The sequence below is a fragment of the Acanthopagrus latus genome, chromosome 21 (assembly GCF_904848185.1).
Source record: "Acanthopagrus latus isolate v.2019 chromosome 21, fAcaLat1.1, whole genome shotgun sequence".
Classification (NCBI taxonomy): domain Eukaryota; kingdom Metazoa; phylum Chordata; class Actinopteri; order Spariformes; family Sparidae; genus Acanthopagrus; species Acanthopagrus latus.
The window spans coordinates 27202556-27222508 of NC_051059.1; the positions used below are offsets into that span (position 1 = coordinate 27202556).

The window sequence follows — 19953 nt, forward strand, 5'->3', positions numbered from 1 at the left end:
ACAGAAAAAAATCACAGCTGATAATCAGAAAAACGATGAATAGAAGCAAGTTGATTGTTGAGGACCGACGATCGATCAGGATCAGTAATTAAACATTACACTGCAGCTGGTCCATGCTTTTATCTAGAGGTGTATTTTCATTTAAAATGGTTAATGATACTTTGATTTTGATTTTGCTGTTAAATTCACACTTTTCTATGTGGTGAGATTCATCTTGGGTGCTCGAGAACTTCCATTGTCTATCGTCAGAAAACGTCCATTTTATTTTGAGATGGATGATCTGGGTCCCTTCAGGAATCATCTTAAAAAAGTATAATGACAAGTAATGAAGAAGATATACAGTTCAGGGAGAGGCAGACGAGTTCAGACCGCGAGGCACCGGAAAGAAGACGTGGGGGACCAAAGCTGGATATTTTAATCTGAACCATGACGTTTCCTAACCCTGACCTGAACCTAACCAGAGAACAAGTGCGGCGTTGTGACGAGAGAGAAATGTGAAATTCAACCTAAACGGAGGTAAAGTTGCAGCAAGAAGAAACATCCAGCATGAACTTATCTGTGCTTCTGCAGCTTCTGGCTGTGTGGATGGTTCAAGGTTATTTTAGGTGTGGCTGGACACTCACTGTCGCCATCATCATCATCATCATCATCAATACTGAGCAGGAGGCGGTGGGGAACTACAGGGAGCGGCTCCCAGTAGTTTATGGCCCCTGTCAGAGTGTAAAGTCCTCCTGTTTGAGCCACAGACATCAGATGAACAAGAACAACTGCAGCAGAGACACCAGAGCCTCCGACTGACTGACTGACTCCCACTGAGGCCCTGTCACCCCGCTCTGCTTACGCTGGTCGGACTTCTTTGTGCCACCTGAAGAGTTCTCTGTAAACGCTGCCATCATGTCGACGGCTTTGGAAACGACGGGGTTCATCATGAGCCTGATCAGCTGGCTGGTCACCGGAGCGTCGCTGGTTAACGACTACTGGAAGATTTCCACCATCTCCGGCAGCGTCATCATCTCCCTGAGGCAGTTTGAGAACCTGTGGCACTCCTGCGCCGAAAACAGCGCCGGCATCGCCGAGTGTAGGGACTTTGAGTCGATGCTCGCCCTCCCAGGTAAGACGAGAACCTCTGAGTTTTAAAACCTAATGTACAATGTCAAAGTGGGAACACTGATAGTTGAGTCTGGCAACCCGGAATGAGACTCACAGATCAACTTTCTCACAAATAAGATGTGAAAGACTTCTAGATTTCCTGAAGAAACAAACAGTTTTCAATAACGCAAAAATAATCAAGTCATAAATGATCTCAGACTGAATAAATCAGATTCTCTAAAAAACAAAAATTCTTATCATGTTTCTAGACTTCGACATTTTTAAAAGGGCCAATTCAAGGATCAGGCAAGAATCATGAAGTAAGAGATGAATCATGCAGTCGCTCCTTAAACTGTCAAACAAATGACCTCTTGTTAGATTATAAATGTCTGTTATACTTGTTCAGAAGAGTTTTCATTGATCGTAGGTAAAAAAGAAACTCAGGAGAAGAAGGATTGAGGTCAAGTTCGTCATATAATCATATAATGAGGTCATAAAGCTGAAGAACACGAACGATCTGCCAGGTTTCAGCTTCTGAGCGCAAAAATACAGTTTTAAAAAAAAATAATTCCGCTTTATGTTTGAACCTCACCGGCTGTTCAGTGGAGCTTCTAACTCACAAAACTTTTGGCCTCATTTAAAATGTTTTCATACATTTTCTGCTCATCAGATCGTTTGCGGAGGAAATAGGCCGGCGTGTCGTGTGGCACCATTTCAGATCCACTCGACCAAAGGTTGTTGTCTCTCACAGCCGGGACGTTTCCCGCCTAAACACTGAGAATCTGTTTCTGTTCACCTCCGACAAGACAACACGACGACATCACTGTGACATTTAACTGTGCAGCTGATAGTGAAGTTGATTAAATTTAACGTGTTTCTTCTCACATGATGCGTCACACTGTCAGATTATCTTTTGGCCGCCATTTTGAGTCTCTTCCTGCGCTGACAATAAAATGGAGGGAAACGCCTGCAGAGACCAAACAGGACGTGTCGCCGCTTCACTTCAGTTTGGCTTTAATCAGGCTTTACTGTGTTTAGATGTAAATAAATATGTTTGTGGTGGATGTTAGGAGTTATCTTTAGTTGTTTTCATATTCTCACAGCTGAGTTTAGGGAACAAATTTAAACCTTTACACCAATTTTACTGATGCTGATTGAAAGCAGTGCCTGTAACAGCTGAAGCAGATGGAGACTTGATGTAAAATGTTGACATGAACAACAACATGAAATGTCTCTGTGCAGCTCGTCTGCTGTGATCCAGGTCTGCAGAAGCCCCGACGTCACAAACTGATCTGAGAAAACGTTATTTAAACTCTTTTTAAGATGAAATCTTCACTATAGCAGCAAAGATGATTAAGATAATGAAGATTTCAGCATCGCGTCCTAAAAGTGTATTTTATAAAAAGTCTTCTTACATTTTAAAACGAGTCTCCAGCTGCTTCAGGTGCAGCTGCAGAGATGTTTTGTGGACTACGAGACTTCACTCGTGTGGAGGAGGAGATGATGACTGGGTTTATTGTTTTGGGTGAACTGCTCCTTTAAGTAAAATCACAAATTAAATCTAATCAATCAGAAAACAGCTTGTGGATCATTTCATTAAATCCCAGCAGACAGATTTTGGCATCTTTGGTGGAAACTTTTGAGTTTGCAAAACTTGAACGTCTGAAGCTTTTTGGGGTTTGAAACTAAAGGAGTGTTTAACCTGACGCACTCGAACAGACACGTTTAATTTCATCTAAATGAGTCTGAGGTAACGAAGCTGATCAGGCGGTTTGAGCCACGACTGATTCATCGTTCTGCTCCCGGCTGAAACTCTGTGAGGCTCGTTAACAGGCGTGGCCGGTTTTTATGATCATTACAGGTCATCTTGTCAATAAGTGACTGCAGCAGTACAGCTGGGCACTGTAACACACACACACACACACACACACACACACACACACACACGCACGCACGCACACACACACACACGCGCACACACACACACACACGCGCACGCACGCACGCACGCACGCACACACACACACACACACTACTTTCTTCCTGTTCTTCCATTTTCTTTTTCTTTTTTCAACATATTCCACATCACAGCAGCTGAAGTGAGGTGGAGTTTATGGGATTATATTAAATATTAAAAGGTTTAAAAACAAAAGTGTTTGATAGATTTCATTGATGTTGAAACTCACACAGCGTCTCTGGAAACTTGTGTGATATATTAATTATATCTGGCTCAACTTTCACCTGAATTTAGCTTGTAAAAGACATTTTTTATTTGACTTTTCTGTTGTTCTCTCATTGGTTTCACTTCCAAATAATCAGGGTACAAAAAAACAACAAAAAACAGTCACATCACAATTCTCTGGACAGATGTTTACAATTGTGACTGGATGAAAGCTGAAGACTGGTGGAAAAATGTTATGTCGCAATTTTCACTTTCACTGAAAAACTAAACTGTGTTAGTTTCTGCAGGGTCGGGTGTGGATGAGGTCTCTGCAGCTGTACAAGCCTCACTGGATTTATGTTTCTCACACATGTATTGATCAGAAAGTTGCAGCTTCCTGTGATTCGAACTTTGTACTTTGGTTAAATTACACTGTCGCTCATATTTCTATTAATCATGAGAAGCTCCTCTGTGACATTCACTGACGTTGTGGTGACTCGGTCTGTTCCTCTGTGCAGGTCACGTGCAGGCGTGTCGCGCTCTGATGATCATCTCTCTGCTGTTAGGCCTCGGCTCCATCATCGTCGCTCTGCTCGGACTCAAGTGCATCAAGATCGGCTCGGCCACCGAACAATCCAAGGCCAAGACCGCCGTCACCGGAGGAATCCTCAGCGTCCTCGCTGGTGAGTCCACAGAACATTTAGATAACGTTCTTATTCATATTTTCCCTTCAGAGTAGAAAATAGTTTTAAGGGTCCAACAGACAGAAGTCTTGATCAGAACGTTGATGATGTAACACAGGTGTGTTGCTGTGGAAAGAGTTTAGGAAATCTTAAAGTTGTAGAAAATAAACTGTGTGACTCATTCAGCCTTTACCGGTACCAGACGATCCTCCTGTGGTGCTGCTGTTCTGGCTGGACGAGCTGATTCTGAGTCCTGTGTGAGGTGTTTTGGTGCTTTGAGTGAGAGATGAGCTGTAATTAACCTGTTTTCTGTCTGTGTGTGTGCTGCAGGTCTGTGCTGCATGGTTGCAGTTTCCTGGTACGCCTACAGAGTCGTGCAGGACTTCTACGACCCGTTCTACGGAGGCATGAAGTGAGTGGACACTTCATGAAAGTACCGACAGCGTTACATATTAAACAGGGATGGTGCTTTGAGAAAGGAGAAACAGAATAAACATGAGAGATATTTCACAAACATGACTTTTCTCAAGAATTGATCTCTTGTGTTCTTGATTAATCTGCTGAATATAAAATAAGTTTCGCTGAGTTAAACTATAACTGAAAGGTATTTGTTGTGTCGGGAGTATGAGGACAGTTTTACCCAGAAAGAAGTGATTACCTTCATTTCTCTCGGTTCTTCTCCTCCCTCAGCTCTTCAGAGAGAACTTTATAATCTATAATCAATGACTCTTTTGCTGTGTGTGTGTTGCTGTTGCCTGACCGTGTGTTGTGTGTCTGCAGGTTTGAGCTGGGCACCGGCCTGTTCTTGGGATGGGGCGCAGCCAGTCTGAACATTCTGGGTGGAGCTTTACTCTGCTCCGCCTGTAAAAAAGTGTCATCTGGAGCCAAGAGAGGGTACGAGCGACACGCCTCACCTGAGATTCTGTAGCCGATACATCACGTAGTTCAAAGCTCAGATGTTTCACATATTGTTCATCGATCACTGCCGATGATTAGGATTCATCTTAAAGTCCAAGTCTGACTTCTTCTCTCTTGTCTTGCAGTTACCCACAGGGGAAGGTCTACACAGCTACAGCCAAGTCAGATCCAGACGCCCGAGCTTACGTCTAAACACGCGTGTCGTCACCGTCTTTGCTCTCTGAAGGACACTGTGAAGGCTCGCTGTCATTTACTGGACCGGACCGGACCTCGACCCGGTCCTGAATGTAAATGCATGTAAACTACTTTAACAAAAGTATAACCCCACAAATAAGTTGTTGTTTTTTTTTTTGAGGGGACCAGATGTTTGTTCCAGATGTGACTGTGATGATATCAAACACACACACACACACACATCCATGCCCACACACACACACACACACACACACACACACACACACACACACACACACACACACGTACTGTAAACGCACTGTGTCCACATCTGAAGACCTGCAGACGTTGTTTTTCTGTCCTTTTGAAATATTTGCTTATTTTTTTAGAGCTTTTGAGTGAAATCTTAATTGTGAATCTTGTGAATCTCTAAAGATGATTTGTAGGTGATGGTTGATGATTGTGTAATTCTGTCAGCAGTTTATAAGAATCTGAATAAAGTTTGTTTTACACAACAGACGACTTCTGTGATTGTTTCCTGTTGTGGACTGGTTGATTGTCAGCTCCTTAATTTCATGTGTAGATATTTGGGCGAACTGCGACCGAACACAAGCATGGACACTGCTAGCTTACGTAGTTTTAGCAACCTCAGAAATGACCGCACAATAACAATACACTGCAGTATACGCCTCCACCAACAAACCGCCACAAATAATGCTCAGACAGCAACAGTACAAATAAGATTACAGCACATAGTTCGAGGCATCAATTCTCCGTTAGCTTCGCTGGATTTCTGTTGTAAAGTGAACACAGCTCACCACTCTCCTGCAGCAGCTTCCTGTTGTGGGGAAGCCCTGACGAGTCGATTACCGAGTGCAGTGGAGTTCTGCAGCGCAGTGATGAAAATGTTTGATTATTACCTCATGGAAATGCAATCAAAGTTCATATGTGTCTTACCTGCCAGTATATAACAGTTATTATTGAGAGCTGACAGGGAAAAGAACAGAATTGAGCATTTCTAACTGAACTCGGTAATCGACTCGTCAGCTGCTGTTTGATGCCTTGAACTATGTGCTGGGACTCTTTTTGTACTGGTGCAGAAGTTTGGTGCTGTTCTGCGCTTTATTTGTGGCTCTTTGACAGTTTCTCTGTGGAGTCATGGACTGCAGTGCAGGGCCGGCTCGAAGCATAAGCAAACTAAGCAGCTGCTTGGGGCCCCTGGCCACCAGGGGAACCCCAATCAAGAATTCTGTTCTGTTCTGTTCCGTTCTGTTGTGTCTCCCTGTAGTTGTCCGGCGCTGACCCGTGAAGCCTGTGGGTCTCTTTCTGACATGTCTCTATGAATTGCTGCCAAATACAATAATAAACACTTTTGAATGTCTTTATATCTTGATTCAAATCAATATCGATGTTTTTTCAATAGTTGGTTGATCTTATGTTGATCAGAAAGGATAAATGAAGCAGATTAAAATGAGGCGTAAACTCTGTCGCCACACCACGCGTTCACTCCTGCACGTGCATGTTGTAAGTCGTGTGTGTGTGTGTGTGTGTGTGTGTGTGTGTGTGTGTGTGTGTGTGTGTGCTTGTGTGTGTGTGTGTGTGTGTGTGTGTGTGCGTGTGTGTGTGTGTGTAATCCCCTGTGTAATAATGATGATTAATGCGCTGCAGGGCAGTAATCCACCTCTGTCTGTTTACCTGCTGACAGGCAGAACAGTGGATTAAAGCTCCACAGCATCACTCTGTCTATGTATAGACACACACACACACGCACACACACACGCACACACACACACTGTAGACTGGATCAAACCTGCTGCTCAACCTTCAGGCTGCCTCTGGACGAACTCTGGATGTCAAAAGTCTGAAAACATCTTCCCTGTTTGTCCTGGTGACACGTTCCTGCAAACTAAAATAAATGTGAGGGTTGAACTGAAACCCAGAGGTCGATGATAATTAAGACTTCATGTTGTTGTGAGGAGGTAAACATGCTTCTTTTACATCATCTGGTGGAAGAAGTGACACCAGACGAGTGCAGGCATCAGGTTGAACCCTCTGGCGTTACTGTAACATGACTTTATTTATATTTCATGTTGCATCAAACTGATAAAATAAGCAGAAAGTGTTGATGTTCTTCTTTGATACATTTATTTCTTCTAAAAGAAATGTTTAAATCTGTGAATTAATCTTATTTTTTGAGATTTTCAGGCAAACAAAAACAAAGTTATGTGAGAAAAGAAAAGAGAAATGACCTCAGGAGTATCATGTTCTTTGAACTGTTGGTTGTTTACATGAGAAACGACCAATCAGAGGAGCTTTGAAACAACATAATTCAGATTTTAATATATACGTAAAAGTGTTGGATTAATCTGTGTACGAAGACAATCTGTGCAGAATATTTAATGTTGGTATTGATTGTTTAAACGTAGTTGTTTATTCTCCTCACTGCACCGTCTCCATCCTCATGTCTCCCTCTCTCTCTCTAATCTGGCCCTGTTGTGCTGACGGAGGGGGAACCAGCTTCAATCCTCTCAGTCGGCTCATTCACAGGAAGTCTGCATCCGTCCGTCCGTCCGTCTGTCTGTCTGGACGTTGTGGTCCAGCGCTGAGTACTGAGGGCTGGTCAAAGTTCACAGCCGGGTCACCTGATTGGCTGAGGGGGCCGAGGGAGGCTGTGACGGACAGCAGGTGTTTACTTATAGAGCCTCGTCCGTCTCCTCCTCCAGTCCAACCTCACACCACACCTCTACTGCTGCAACACAGGTGAGTCCGGTTCTGGCAGAACCTCTCCTCTCTCACATGGTTTATATGTTTGTGTCAGTTCTGAAAGACTCAAATTAATCCAGAATCAAGACAAGTCTCATTCAGGTGCTGAGGGAGGTGATTTGTTGGGGTTTATTTTCATCCACACTGACGCGTTTAATCCCTCACAATTTAAATACATCACTAGAAATGTATTTAATTAGAACATCTCACGTGCTCATTGATTTGCCAGAGCAGGTTACTGTGTGATGTTCAGGAGGTTGTGAGGAAGATGTCGCTCTCATGGAGGACAGATGTCCTGCTGTGTTGGACCATCAGCTGTGAGACCTGCAGCTTCAGAGTCGGTTCAGAGGAAGCGGACTTTATTTAACGAGTGACTGAAGTTCATCTCTTGTTTTATTGTCTCGTCTATGAGGATTTAAGGGACGAGCTTTTTATTCAGATCTGTTCAGGCTGATTTCTTTTGGTTGGACCTTGTTTATTGCAGATTTTCTCTGGAGAGGAAAGAAAATATTTCCTGCAGAATAATTTGTCATTTTGTAATTCAATTAACTGTTTGACAGCTGCAACTGTACTTTTAGTGTCTTGTAAACCCAGGAGGGTTGGACACTGTATGTGCGTGACATGAATATAAAAACTGCTGAAATCAATCAGTAAAATCAGGATTTCTGGAGCTCAATAACAAACAGAATGACTCAGACTTGGAGACTCATCCAAATGTCTTTTCATATGTTCTACATACCGTAAAGCTGCTGATAAATCTGATTTCTGAGCTGCAAATTAAATTGATTTGACCATAAAATAAATAAGATATGGAGAGGTGTACAGTAAATATATGTAAGGTCTGTTGATATAAAGGCAGCAAACATTGTCTGAGAGGGTTTTAAAAGGATTAAGAAGCTTCAGTGTGTTAAAATCTCAACTCAGTTAACTCAGGAAGAGGACGTCGTTTAACTCTACAGAGAGTAATTTAGGACAACATTTAAGATTGTCATGTTTTATTCTTCTTTAAAGAAACAAGTTTTGGTGTGTGATCACTTTATATATTTTAATCAGTGCAGTTTGTATTTGTGCCAGTAGAGGGCGCAAAAACACCACTGAAGTTCAGGTGTCGTCATCTTCTGTAATAATTCTGCTTCCGCTCCAGTTCACCTGCAGAGAAAGCTGGTTTTGTGTTTTGGAGCTCACAGAAGGAAAATATTTAAAAAAAAAACAACAAACAATTGGCAGTAAATATTTCCAGAATGAGCAATATATCTTTTTCCTTCTAGTGTATTTGGTTTCATGCTTTAAAAAGCATCAGACATGCTGTAAAATTTTAATGCGTATCTTTTAATTTTAGTTAAAGTATCACCACAGAGCTACATGAGGAAACTAATGAGTACATTTAGTTTGATAAAACAATAAAAAGCACAAATTTTTCAGCCTGGGAGCTTCGACTTGTGTGATGATGTTCACATATGAGGGCGTCACTGTGGTGAAAAGGACTCCGATGATTTTAGATTTTGTTTAAGATCACTTTAGACAAAGTAATGAGGGGATTGTATGAGGTCAATTAAGATGTTTTGGTCTTATGTGCAAGCAAATTTTGAATCAATTCTGAATCAGTTATGTTTTTAAAAGGCGATTCAGACATTAGCCATCTCACAAACTGGCGCTGACATGATTTCCCAGCATCCTCGGTGAAGATGACAGCCATCCTCTCGTGTCTCTGTTCATCTCCCAGGTGCTGCTGACTCGTCGCCCTCGATCTGCTTCAACATGAGTCCCAAAAATGTCGTTTTCAAGAAGATTTGCAAGGACAAGTCGGTGAGTGAAGAGTCTCAGATGATACAACATCACCCACACACCTTCCTACTCTTAATAATTGCAGGAGTCCACAGCAGAACCAGAAGTGAGCACAAAACCTATAATTCAGATTACGTCATGTGACAGAACACATATTGATCCTCTCACCTGTCCTGCTGTTCGTACATGTAGACAGAAGAGATGTCGGCCTCCTCTCAGTGTCATGGAGGCTGATGGCACTCGGCCTTTGGGGCTAAAAGTGATGACATCAGCGATGACAGGAGGAGTCGGACTCTCAAAGGTTTCTACTGAACAGAAGAGAAATCACTTCTGACGGCTGTCAGTGAAGGAGACAAAGATCCCGTTTGAATCATGTCATGAATCACACGCCATGTTCGTCACTTTACAGGTTAATAAGCTGCTGATACACAGGAGCAGCTCAACAGTGTTTATGTAAGGAGATGACGTCACTGACGACACTGTCTCCTGTGACGTCACTGACGACACTGTCTCCTGTGACGTCTTTATGATGACGTATTTTCAATCTGTTTCATTGCTTTGATGACATCTTAATTCAAAATATTGATTAAAATATAAACGTTAAAACGTCACGTGTGTGATTCACGACACAGTTCGGACAGGATCGATACTTTATCTGTCTCTCTTCATTCGCTACCAGGGAAACGTTTTACCAAATAAGGTCACGTGACGGAATCCGGAAAGGGGCGGGACTTCCGCCGGTAGTTGTAGTTCGCCGTGAGATGCAGCAGGGGGCGCTCTGAACCGTCACCGTCACCTTGACCTTTGACCCCGTCGACCCGTCAGAAGACGGTACTGTTGCTTTGCTACAAAATGGAGGACGACATCTAGCCGAGAACAAACATTGACCGAACGGAACATCCGAGGAGCAGTTTGTGGAAGTGTGTTGTGCTCGACGCCGTAGATGGAGATTAAATGGCGGCTGTCTTTACTCCTCACCTATAACAAACCCGCGGACTCACCTGCTAGTTCACCTGCTAGCTTAACGGCTAGCTTAACGGCTAAGTGAGCGGAGGAACCGCGTACGAGCGGAGCAGCGCCCGGTGCATAACCGCGTCTGACTGCATGTTATTCGGACCTTTCAGCTTGAGGCGGAAGCTCAGTCGTGATGAGACAGAAGGGAAGACAAGGTGTGAAAATCTAGCATGCGATTGCAGTAAGAATGGGACCATTGTGGTGTTAAAGTTGACCGGCTTAAAGTTTAAAAAGCAGCGAAAGTAAAAAATAAGAATAAACTAAAAACAGAGTTTACAAGGTGCTTTGATTAACAAGCAAAGGCAGGAAACTCAGGAAGATTATATTACAGAATAAACAGTTGAACCAAACACAAGGAGGCTCGACAGAGCATGTGAGAACACAAAAAGTCAACATCATTAACTACAAGCAAAAAGGAATGAAGGAGATAAAATGGGTTAAATCATAGGAAAAGTATAAGGGATGTAGATATAATGATGTAATATTAATGTTCCGGTTCAAGAGGTTCTACTCAAGTCGGCCATTTTAGCCAAAGACCCATAAGTGAAATATCTCAAAGCAAATAAAACAACATTAAGAATCCAGTTTTGCGGTAGAAACTGATCTCAGTGCTGTAAAAACACAGTAACACAGCTGGTTGTGTTGGTAAGTATGCAGGTTTTGTAGACAGAAAGCCGGTTCTGAAGCATCTGAAGTCCTGGTGGTGACCTCTTCACCTTCTCTGCCTCCTCCATCAGTGGGTCTTTTACTTTTCTTTTTCCATTTTTGAAAATCTCTCAACTTTTCCCAAAGGCTCCAGTGAAGAAGAAGATGATGGAGGATAAGCTAACTGTTGCTATTAAAACAAAATGTCATTTATTGTTGGTCGAGATACATTATTTTACAGATGTTTGACGCAAAGAACTTTTATTCACTGTAAGGAAAACAGACTTCTTCACTAAAGATGCTGACTGAAGAAAAGCAGAAATGTTTGGGTATTTAGCTTCATGTGTCCTCGGTTGCCTGCAGGTCTTCCCTCAGACGTGTCAGTGCTTTGCTGAATCCTGAAGCAGGTCACGACTTCAGCCACAGCAGATCAGTAAATGTTTGTCCTTGACTGTTATGAATTTTCCGTCTCACTGTGTTTAATTCTGTAAAACTGTTCGGCCTCTCAGATGACTGATCCTCACCAGGTCGCCACGGCAACGTGAGCTGAACAGAGCCACGTGCGTGATGGACGGCTTCATGTGAGATTAGAGTGTTGAAGTTTAATAACCAGATGTCTCACCACAGAAGAGGGTGTCACGTCTCCGTCAGAGAGAGATGACTGAACACCTGAAACATTCTGGTGAACAGACGAGCAAGAAGTTTGTTCACTTTGTTTGATAAGATGGCAGATGTGTTATGTAATGATTATTTATTCTGATGAGTCCTGCATGTTTTTGTCAAGTGATTTGCAGATTTTGTTGTGCTGCTTGATGGTCTGAAGATTTGATGGATGCTGTACTTGTTTTTCTGTTTTAATCTGGTGTGTGGAAATGTGAACACCGCCCCCTGCTGGTCCTGACCTGTATGAACATGGATTTGTGTGATGAGATGGTCATCATCATACAATCAAACTATCATTAGTCTCTGTCAAAGATGAGTGCTGACACTAAAACAACCATTCCAGTTTTCAAAGTGAAAATGATTAGTTGTAGATTAATTTGGATTTGATGGATTCGATGCCTCCATGACTCAGATGGTTGTAGTGTTTCTGTCAGAATCTGGTTTGCCTTATGAATGTACATAAATACATTTCAACAATTTACAGTCACATAAGCCTACTTCAGAAGTATTTATGTCTTTAAACAAATCGAAATGAGATCATGATACAACTCCTCATCAGTGAGTCTCTTCTGCTTCAGGTTGGAGTGTACATGGGGAAAAGAGACTTTGTCGACCGTGTTGACTCCGTGGACCCAGTGGGTGAGTCCTCCACCAGATTATATCCAGAGTCAGAACTGTTTATCCTCTTCTTGACGCATCAAACCATTTTGAAATGTTATAACTGCCTCTGGTCTCCTCCTGTTGTTTGGTTAAAAGAATAAATGCTCTTTTTATTCCGTAGAACATCTGCAGAGCCTCTTGTAACAGAAGGCTTACTTCACATAACATCCTCAGAGATACCCGAATATGTCTTTTAAAAGCTGTTGGACACATTTTAATGATTATGGTTCGAAAAAGAAGTTCCTTTTATCACCTGAAGAGCTTTTACTTTTTGTCACCTCTAGATGGCGTCATCATCATTGATCCTGAGGCTCTGCAGGGGAGGAAAGGTCAGCACCCACACTCACTTCACACTGACAGGATGTCTTTACTTTTGCTCGAGTTTAACTTTTAGCCATTTCACTGATGACACCAATACAATGCTGATGAAGTGTGCAGATTGAGGAAGGAAATAAATGACTCAAAGTCACCTGAACAGATAAGCGGTCTGAACCTCCTGATCATCACTGTGTCCCTCCAGTCTTCGTCACCCTGTCCTGCACCTTCCGGTACGGCAGAGACGACATGGATGTGATGGGAATCGCCTTCCGCAGGGAGCTGTACCTGTCCACCCGTCAGGTGTACCCACCCCTGCAGGACCGCGAGAAGGGAATCCACACCAGGGTACAGGCCAAACTGCTGCGCAAGCTGGGAGACAACGCCTACCCCTTCTTCTTTGAGGTGAGGCGAGAGTGAAAGAGAGAGAAAAAAGATTTTAATTTAATTGGATTAACACTACAGGGCAAAGTATAAAATATTCGCTGTGCTCTGTTGTCTTGAACAGCATTTTGATTTTAGGAGATTGCAGGAAGTGGTCTGTAGGTGAAGTTACAAAAACTGAGAGTGTAGTTTGATCATTAATTGCAGGCATGTTATGTGCAAGAGGCGATAAAGAAAAGTTGAACCATGAGAAGTTTGATGACTTTGTTTCAGATACCATTTAAATGACAGGAGCAGCAGCTAGTTCACAGTATTTCATAGTTCAACTGTTTCTGTCTAAATGAGAGAATGACCCAATAAAGTTGTCTGTAAGAAAGACTGATTCATTGACTGACGTGTTGTGTTGTTGTCACAGTTCCCTGACAACCTGCCTTGCTCAGTGGCCCTTCAGCCAGCGGCCCATGATGACGGCAAGGTAAGAACGTGACGGAGGAATCAAAGTGATGACGTGAACACGTCACAGGATGGTGACACCTCTTCTCTCTTCTTCTGCAGCAATGTGCCGTGGAGTTTGAGATCAAAGCGTTCAGCGCTGAGAGCCAGGACGCCAAAATACGCAAACGGTGAGTCTCAGTGTGAAGTGTTCCCTGTCCACTACATTGACCTTTAAACAGGTGCAAAACTGTAGATGAGTGGAAGAAAATAAGTCTTTTGACATTTCAGGTCTTTATTTTATAATTTGTGCTATTTCCTCCATTGCATCCAACAGGAGCATGGTGAAGCTGATGCTCAGGAAGGTCCAGTACGCTCCAGAAGGCGAGGGAGCCGTGCCCTCTGTCGAAACCACCAGGGACTTTGTCATGTCGGATAAACCGCTTCATGTCAAGGCCAGTCTGGACAAAGAGGTGAGACGCTGCCCAAACACTCAGAACACAACAGCACACGTAAAGACATTCAGCAGCTGTAGGAAGGAAAGGAAGAGTTTTCAATATCAGCATCCAAAGTCTCAAAACTGACTGGATCAGATAACTCATCACACATCTGCATCACAAATGAAGAAATTAATCTATGAGTTCTGCATTATGATAATGAAAAGTGCTGCATTATATTTCCCTTTTGATCCCTTTGATAAGCACGTTACAGTGGAAACTGCTGGGCAGTGGAAGCAACATGGCCACTGTCGAGCAACAGCTGATGAATTAATAAGTAGAAATCCTTTATTGTGTGGATGAGTGCAGCCTGCTGTCAGACTGAATATCTCAGTGAAAGTTTGCTTTATAGGGAACTAATCTATACACAGAAGATGATGATGATGATGATGATGATGATTTTTCTGTGGACATTACTCTGATGAATGCAAGCAGAAAAGTCTGTTTAAGTTGATATTTATAAAAGGTGAAAAATGTGCCCTTACATTGTCAGTATTGTGAAAAGATGACGTTTTCTCTGACTTTCTCCAGATTTACTACCACGGTGAGACCATCAAAGTGCACGTCAGCGTCAAAAACGACTCCAACAAAAACGTCAAGAACATCATCCTCTCTGGTGAGCACGATACTTCCTGTCGGAGGAGGAAGACTGAAGAGAATCTAAATGTTTGTTGCGTGTCAAATGAAATGTTTCTCTGTGTCTCCTCCTCAGTGGATCAGGTCTCCACGGTGGTGTTGTACTCCAACGACGCCTACGTCAAATCTGTGGCCATCGAGGAACAAGGGTGTGTGATTTTCTGATTCACTGAATCACAGAATTCACTTTTCGTTGTAGCCCAATTCACAGGATGCAGACAGTTTGTATTCACCATTGACCGATGATTCCACATTCTCCTCTCTTCTGAGATCTCCGTGTTACTGTTTTTAAAATCCTCATACCTAGAAGAAACATCCAGCGTCGGACCAGCAACCTTATCAGAAATTAATTACATTAAAAATACAAAAACATGGAAGGGAGAGTGTTTGAATGACAGATGCAGGGACACAAACCTTCCTCAGGTATAATGACTGAACAGAAGCTCCCCCTGCTGGAGCCCTCTGGTAACTACGACTGATGGTGCTGTTACGGCACTTTGAACATAAAAACGTAAGAAAACACTAAAGTGTTGTGAACTGCAGCAACTGGCAGTAACTATAAAACCATAAACTACGATGTAGCATAAAGAGCTCATATATCAGAACGAGGCCATTTAATGTTCCTGCGTGATGTGACTCTATCCGTGACTCAAAGGGCAGATTAATGCCGATTAGAACACACAACTTCAGTGTGCGCAAATTAACACTACAACAAATCTGATATGGATTTAACTGTGGAGTTTTGCTTTAATACAATCATTTTATTTTTGTTTGTTCGACTGATGTCTGGTGTGTGTGTGTGTGTGTGTGTGTGTGTGTGTGTGTGTGTGTGTGTGTGTGTGTGTTGATGTCTCAGGGACTCGGTGGCTCCTGGAGGGACCCTGGAGAAAGTCTACAAGCTGCTGCCTCTGCTGGCCAACAACAGGGAGAGGCGGGGCATCGCTCTGGACGGCAAACTGAAGCACGAAGACACCAATCTGGCTTCATCAAGCATGTGAGCAAACAGTCGGACAGAAGGCCGCTCAGTCAGATTAAAGAGGATCTCTTAGAATCTGTTTCTTCTCTTTCAGTATCAAGGAGGGTGTGCTGAAGGAAGTGATGGGGATCATGGTTTCATACAAGGTCATGGTGAAGCTCATCATTGGAGGGTCAGTCACATGTGTCCGCCTGTCTGTGGTGACACGTTTACAGTGAATTATCAGCTGACTCTGCAGCTCCTGTCAGTGTTATGGAGACAGATATGTACCTCAGGACCACACTGCTGCATGTGGATTAACTAAAAATATCTGCTGTCCCTAAATGGCTAAAAAAAATGGTAATTACAAATTTAAATGTACTATAAAGAACTCCAGAGTAAATGTTTGCTAAGAACGTGTCTGCAAAACCACAGACATGTTCAAACCGAACATTTCTTTTCTTTCAATGTTTGAACTTGAGGATGTTTTTGTCTCTCTGTTGTCACAACGCTGTGTAACACTTGTGTTCTGGGTTAGGCATCGAAAACACTCAAACAAGCCAGTTTGACTCATCACTAAAAAAGCTCAATGCCACCACTTTCCCCTCCATCGTCTAAAGGAGGCGTGTCTGTGGTTTTTGGAGCTGCTAAATCTATAATCCTGGTGACCAGGCTGATGACCTGCGCAGGTGAACAAGACCATCAGTCAGAAGATTGGCTGTTCTTAAATATTCTTAGATATAATATTCTTAAAGCCTGTCACCAGCGTACAACTTATAAGATGAAAACTATTAAGAAATATTTTGTCAGACAAATGGTTTTAAAAGTACGTCGTCTTGCTTTCAAAACAAATGCAGTCACTGCACCAGGCAGATCTGCTGCTCACACCTGTTTGACTGGGGCCACCAGAATCAACAAACACAAACTCCATGTAGCTGCTTTGACTGAAATCTTTTTCATAGTTTATTTATCTTATTACGTAAATAATCGCTGTCGTTTCATTTTAAGACCCGATTTTGTTCTACGTGTCCTGATTTTCATCTTTGTCTTTTTAACGCTCTCAGGATGATGGGATCAAGGTGGGTTCTTTATCATCATTACTGTGTTCAGTTTGAGTGCACACAGTGTCATTCCATTACATTTGTGAAGAACTGATGACAGTATTTCTTTCAGAGGCAGGTAATAATAACATTTGACTGAATAGAAAACAAACATGGCTGCCACAAGTCTGCTTTTGTAATCCTTTGCTTGAATAGAAGTTAATGATTTTTACTTCATCTGACTAATTCATCAGATAATAAAGTGTAATTTAAACCTTGTAAAGCTTTTAGCATTTTGTCTTTCTGTTCAGTATTTATCAACGTAGCTGATCACGTGTAGCCGATGAGACTGTTGTCGTGTGTTTTGTGAACTCATTCGTTCCACACGGCTGCAGTGAGAAACGCTGGATTGTGTTTGTGTTGCAGTGAGGTCGGCCTGGAGGTTCCCTTCAAACTGATGCATCCTAAACCTGATGCAGGTGAGGAGACACGTCACCCTGTTTGTCTTATTGAAGATTATTGTCTTTTATGTTTTGTCGTTTATGTAAAATGAATATTGGAGGTCCAGTTGGTAGGAAAGTAGATTTTTCAGTCTCATTCCCGACTCGTCAGATACTGAAGCTTTGCGATGGCAGCAGATCCGACCTACAACCCCAGAGCTGCCTAATTTCCTACAAATCAAACCTTTTTTAAAAATGTCACATGAAAAGTGTCACAAAAATGAATCTCAAGTAGTGAATCAGTCTGATGAAGAAACATAAATCTACCTGAGCTGTCGTTCAGTGTCTTTGAAAAGTGCTCTGACGTTTTATTTAACCAGATGTGTCTCACCGTCACTGCAGGGCACCAAAATAACTTGTAGATGTGATATTAAATCTACACAGATTCAACATTTGGTTCAGCAAAGTGAAAACTAGAGGAGATATTAATGTTTTAAAACTATTTATTGTTGACTGTAAACATTCAGTAACAACTCTGTAATGAGTGCATGTTGTAAATGATCCTGACAGTTTCTTTGATGTTCAGATTTCCACCCAGTCCAGAGTAAGATGAGACGTACGTGAGGGTGACAATAAACAGACAGTCACTAACCTGATCAAACAATTCACAAGTAAAAAATAAAGGGAACAGATCTGATTTCTGGGTGAGCTGGTGTGGAACGACCCACATATAGACAAAAGGTGAATGAAAGTTGATCGACTGAATCTAAACTTTCTGGTTCTTCCTGTCTTTCTTTGTTGCTGCCAACAGTGAAGGAGAGGTAAGGTGGTCTCTCAAGCACAAAATAAAAGAGTCAGAATGTTTTCTGACAGCGTTTGATTGTCAAAGAAGCATCTGGAGTTTAGAATGAATGAATGAACAGATGACGAGCCTCATTGTTTAAGTGTTGTCTGTCTGGTGTAGCTTTTGTTTCCGATGATTCAGGAACAAGCTTGTGTTCCAGGATTTCTTATCACTTCATCAGCTCTTTTATAAGCCGTCATTCCTCTATTAGCTCCTGTTTATATCCTGAGTCTCCACCAGCAGTGTCACCTAACCCCCGTCTTCTTTTCTGTTTCTTCATGTCGTCCTATTCTGTTCATGATTACATGAGAAGTCCTGTTTTCAGTTGAATTGTGAATCTGTAAGCTGGCAGGTTTTCTCCAACTCTGCTGTCGTGTGTGTGTGTGTGTGTAGTGAAGCGGAGGAGGAGATGGAGTTCCAGGAGTTTAAGCGCTCTTACCTGAAGGGGATGAACGACGACGAGGACGAAGATGGAAACGTGTCGGGTGGTGACGACATGGCGCCCAAAGAGAAATAAGGGAGAGAGTCGGTTGCTGGGAGCAAAGACAGCTGGGAGTTTGAGTCGCCTCAGAGTTTGTGCTTGAAAAAGTTGAGACTTAAAGGACCATGTCTCTGATTTTGTATGTTTTACTACCGTTTAGATTTTCTTCACTGAAAGTAAAACCTAAAGGATAGAAGCAGCTCTCATATTCCCTCAGACTGATGTTTTTATCTAACTCCTCCTATCCTTGTTGTTTTTCCTGCTAATCAGTGTTTCATTTCTTGTGTGATAAAACCTACCAGACGGACGAGACAGACAGACTCCTGGCTGTCAGGATGTAATGTTAGCTGTACGTTTCTGTAAACCACAGACACACCGGATGTTGTCATCTGTAGCAAAGGTAGCATCATTTCTAAATGGCCGCCCACAGTCTGAGTCATGCCAGTGGATGTTTTTAAGGACAGCCAGGGACATTTCCATCTGTTTTAGTGGCGTCAAAACCCGGTGTTTTTAAAAGGACACTTGCGGACTTTTCCAGCCATTTGAGTGGCGACGCAAAGTGTTTTTTCACAGGAAACAATCTCCATCCGCAACTGTGGCAAAATGTTGGTGTGGATGGTATTTTAAGCCAAACCACGATGTTTTCCTGATTCTAACCAAGTCTTCTTTGTGCCTGAACTGAACCAGATCTTAAGTTTAGCGTTGTGACAAGACAGAAATAGAAATTTCAACCTAAGCAGACACAAAGTTTGCAACCTAAAGAAGCGTCCGGTTCTAACTTCTCTGTGGTTTTGCAGAAATGTAAATGGGAAACATTTCCTCAGGTGATTGTGTCGAGATGTGCAGCAGGGTTGGTGACGGTGTGGATGAAGCTGTCGAGACAAACCTGAGCTGAAAGCGGCTGAGCAGCGCTGCACAGCTGTGTCTGATTCAGTCAGATGATTCATTTTAGATAACATGCAAAACCACTGATATGGTCCTTCAGTAGAGTAAGTGATGAATCCTTGTAAAGCAGTACGTAAGAATATATGTGTTTGCTTTTTCAGTAATGCAGCTGTTTGCTGACTCTTAACTGCATCATAGATGTGACTTTTGTACAAGCAGAGCAAGTGGAGCTGGAAGATTTATTGTGTTGTGCCGAAAACGATTAATCTGCTGCTGATGAGTTCAGATTTTATGTAGAGAGCTAAACTTAATTTGGCTTGTAAAGAATACGTGCTGCTCTGTGTGACTGCAGTTTGAACTGTGTGACAATAAACGCTGATTGATTAACTCTTGATTGACCTGCTCGTTCTTGGTGTCAAGCTGTTTCTAAGGCACGAGGTCCTGGCTTCATTTTGGGGAAAAGTTTAAGCTCTTAAACCAAAACTAGGA

At 42.4% G+C, this 19953-nt stretch overlaps 2 protein-coding genes across 4 annotated transcripts; both read left to right on the forward strand.

The window, feature by feature from the left end:
• The first annotated feature begins 740 nt into the window (after window positions 1–740).
• On the forward strand, window positions 741–5279 carry cldn15la (claudin 15-like a). The gene is made up of 5 exons (XM_037083044.1): window positions 741–1111; window positions 3769–3933; window positions 4264–4345; window positions 4714–4827; window positions 4977–5279. Exons 1-5 carry the CDS (start codon window positions 895–897, stop codon window positions 5041–5043), a joined length of 645 nt encoding a protein of 214 aa, XP_036938939.1. The 5' UTR covers window positions 741–894; the 3' UTR covers window positions 5044–5279.
• A 4933-nt stretch (window positions 5280–10212) lies between these two features.
• Window positions 10213–19858, forward strand: saga (S-antigen; retina and pineal gland (arrestin) a). 3 transcript variants are annotated; one of them, XM_037083024.1, is made up of 15 exons: window positions 10213–10742; window positions 12474–12534; window positions 12840–12884; window positions 13076–13275; window positions 13670–13729; window positions 13810–13877; window positions 14024–14159; window positions 14715–14799; window positions 14896–14968; window positions 15676–15813; window positions 15890–15967; window positions 16839–16853; window positions 17241–17293; window positions 18066–18075; window positions 18492–19858. In XM_037083024.1, the coding sequence occupies exons 2-15, from the start codon at window positions 12486–12488 to the stop codon at window positions 18613–18615; spliced, it is 1134 nt and encodes a 377-aa protein (XP_036938919.1). In that variant the 5' UTR covers window positions 10213–10742; window positions 12474–12485; the 3' UTR covers window positions 18616–19858. The 3 variants fall into 3 exon arrangements, with proteins under 3 accessions (XP_036938919.1, XP_036938917.1, XP_036938918.1); XM_037083022.1 differs by lacking the exon at window positions 18066–18075 and having other exon boundaries at window positions 10218–10742; XM_037083023.1 differs by lacking the exons at window positions 16839–16853; window positions 18066–18075 and having other exon boundaries at window positions 10222–10742; window positions 18492–18581.
• Window positions 19859–19953: the final 95 nt, after the last annotated feature.

Coding starts and splice junctions, on each gene's coding strand:
- saga (XM_037083024.1), top strand. CDS start 12,486: ATGGGGAAAAGAGACTTTGTCGACCGTGTTGACTCCGTGGACCCAGTG. Junction 12,885..13,075: donor GGCTCTGCAGGGGAGGAAAG/GTCAGCACCCAC, acceptor GTGTCCCTCCAG/TCTTCGTCACCCTGTCCTGC. Junction 15,814..15,889: donor AATCTGGCTTCATCAAGCAT/GTGAGCAAACAG, acceptor CTTCTCTTTCAG/TATCAAGGAGGGTGTGCTGA.
- cldn15la (XM_037083044.1), top strand. CDS start 895: ATGTCGACGGCTTTGGAAACGACGGGGTTCATCATGAGCCTGATCAGC. Junction 1,112..3,768: donor GTCGATGCTCGCCCTCCCAG/GTAAGACGAGAA, acceptor TCCTCTGTGCAG/GTCACGTGCAGGCGTGTCGC. Junction 4,828..4,976: donor TCATCTGGAGCCAAGAGAGG/GTACGAGCGACA, acceptor CTTGTCTTGCAG/TTACCCACAGGGGAAGGTCT.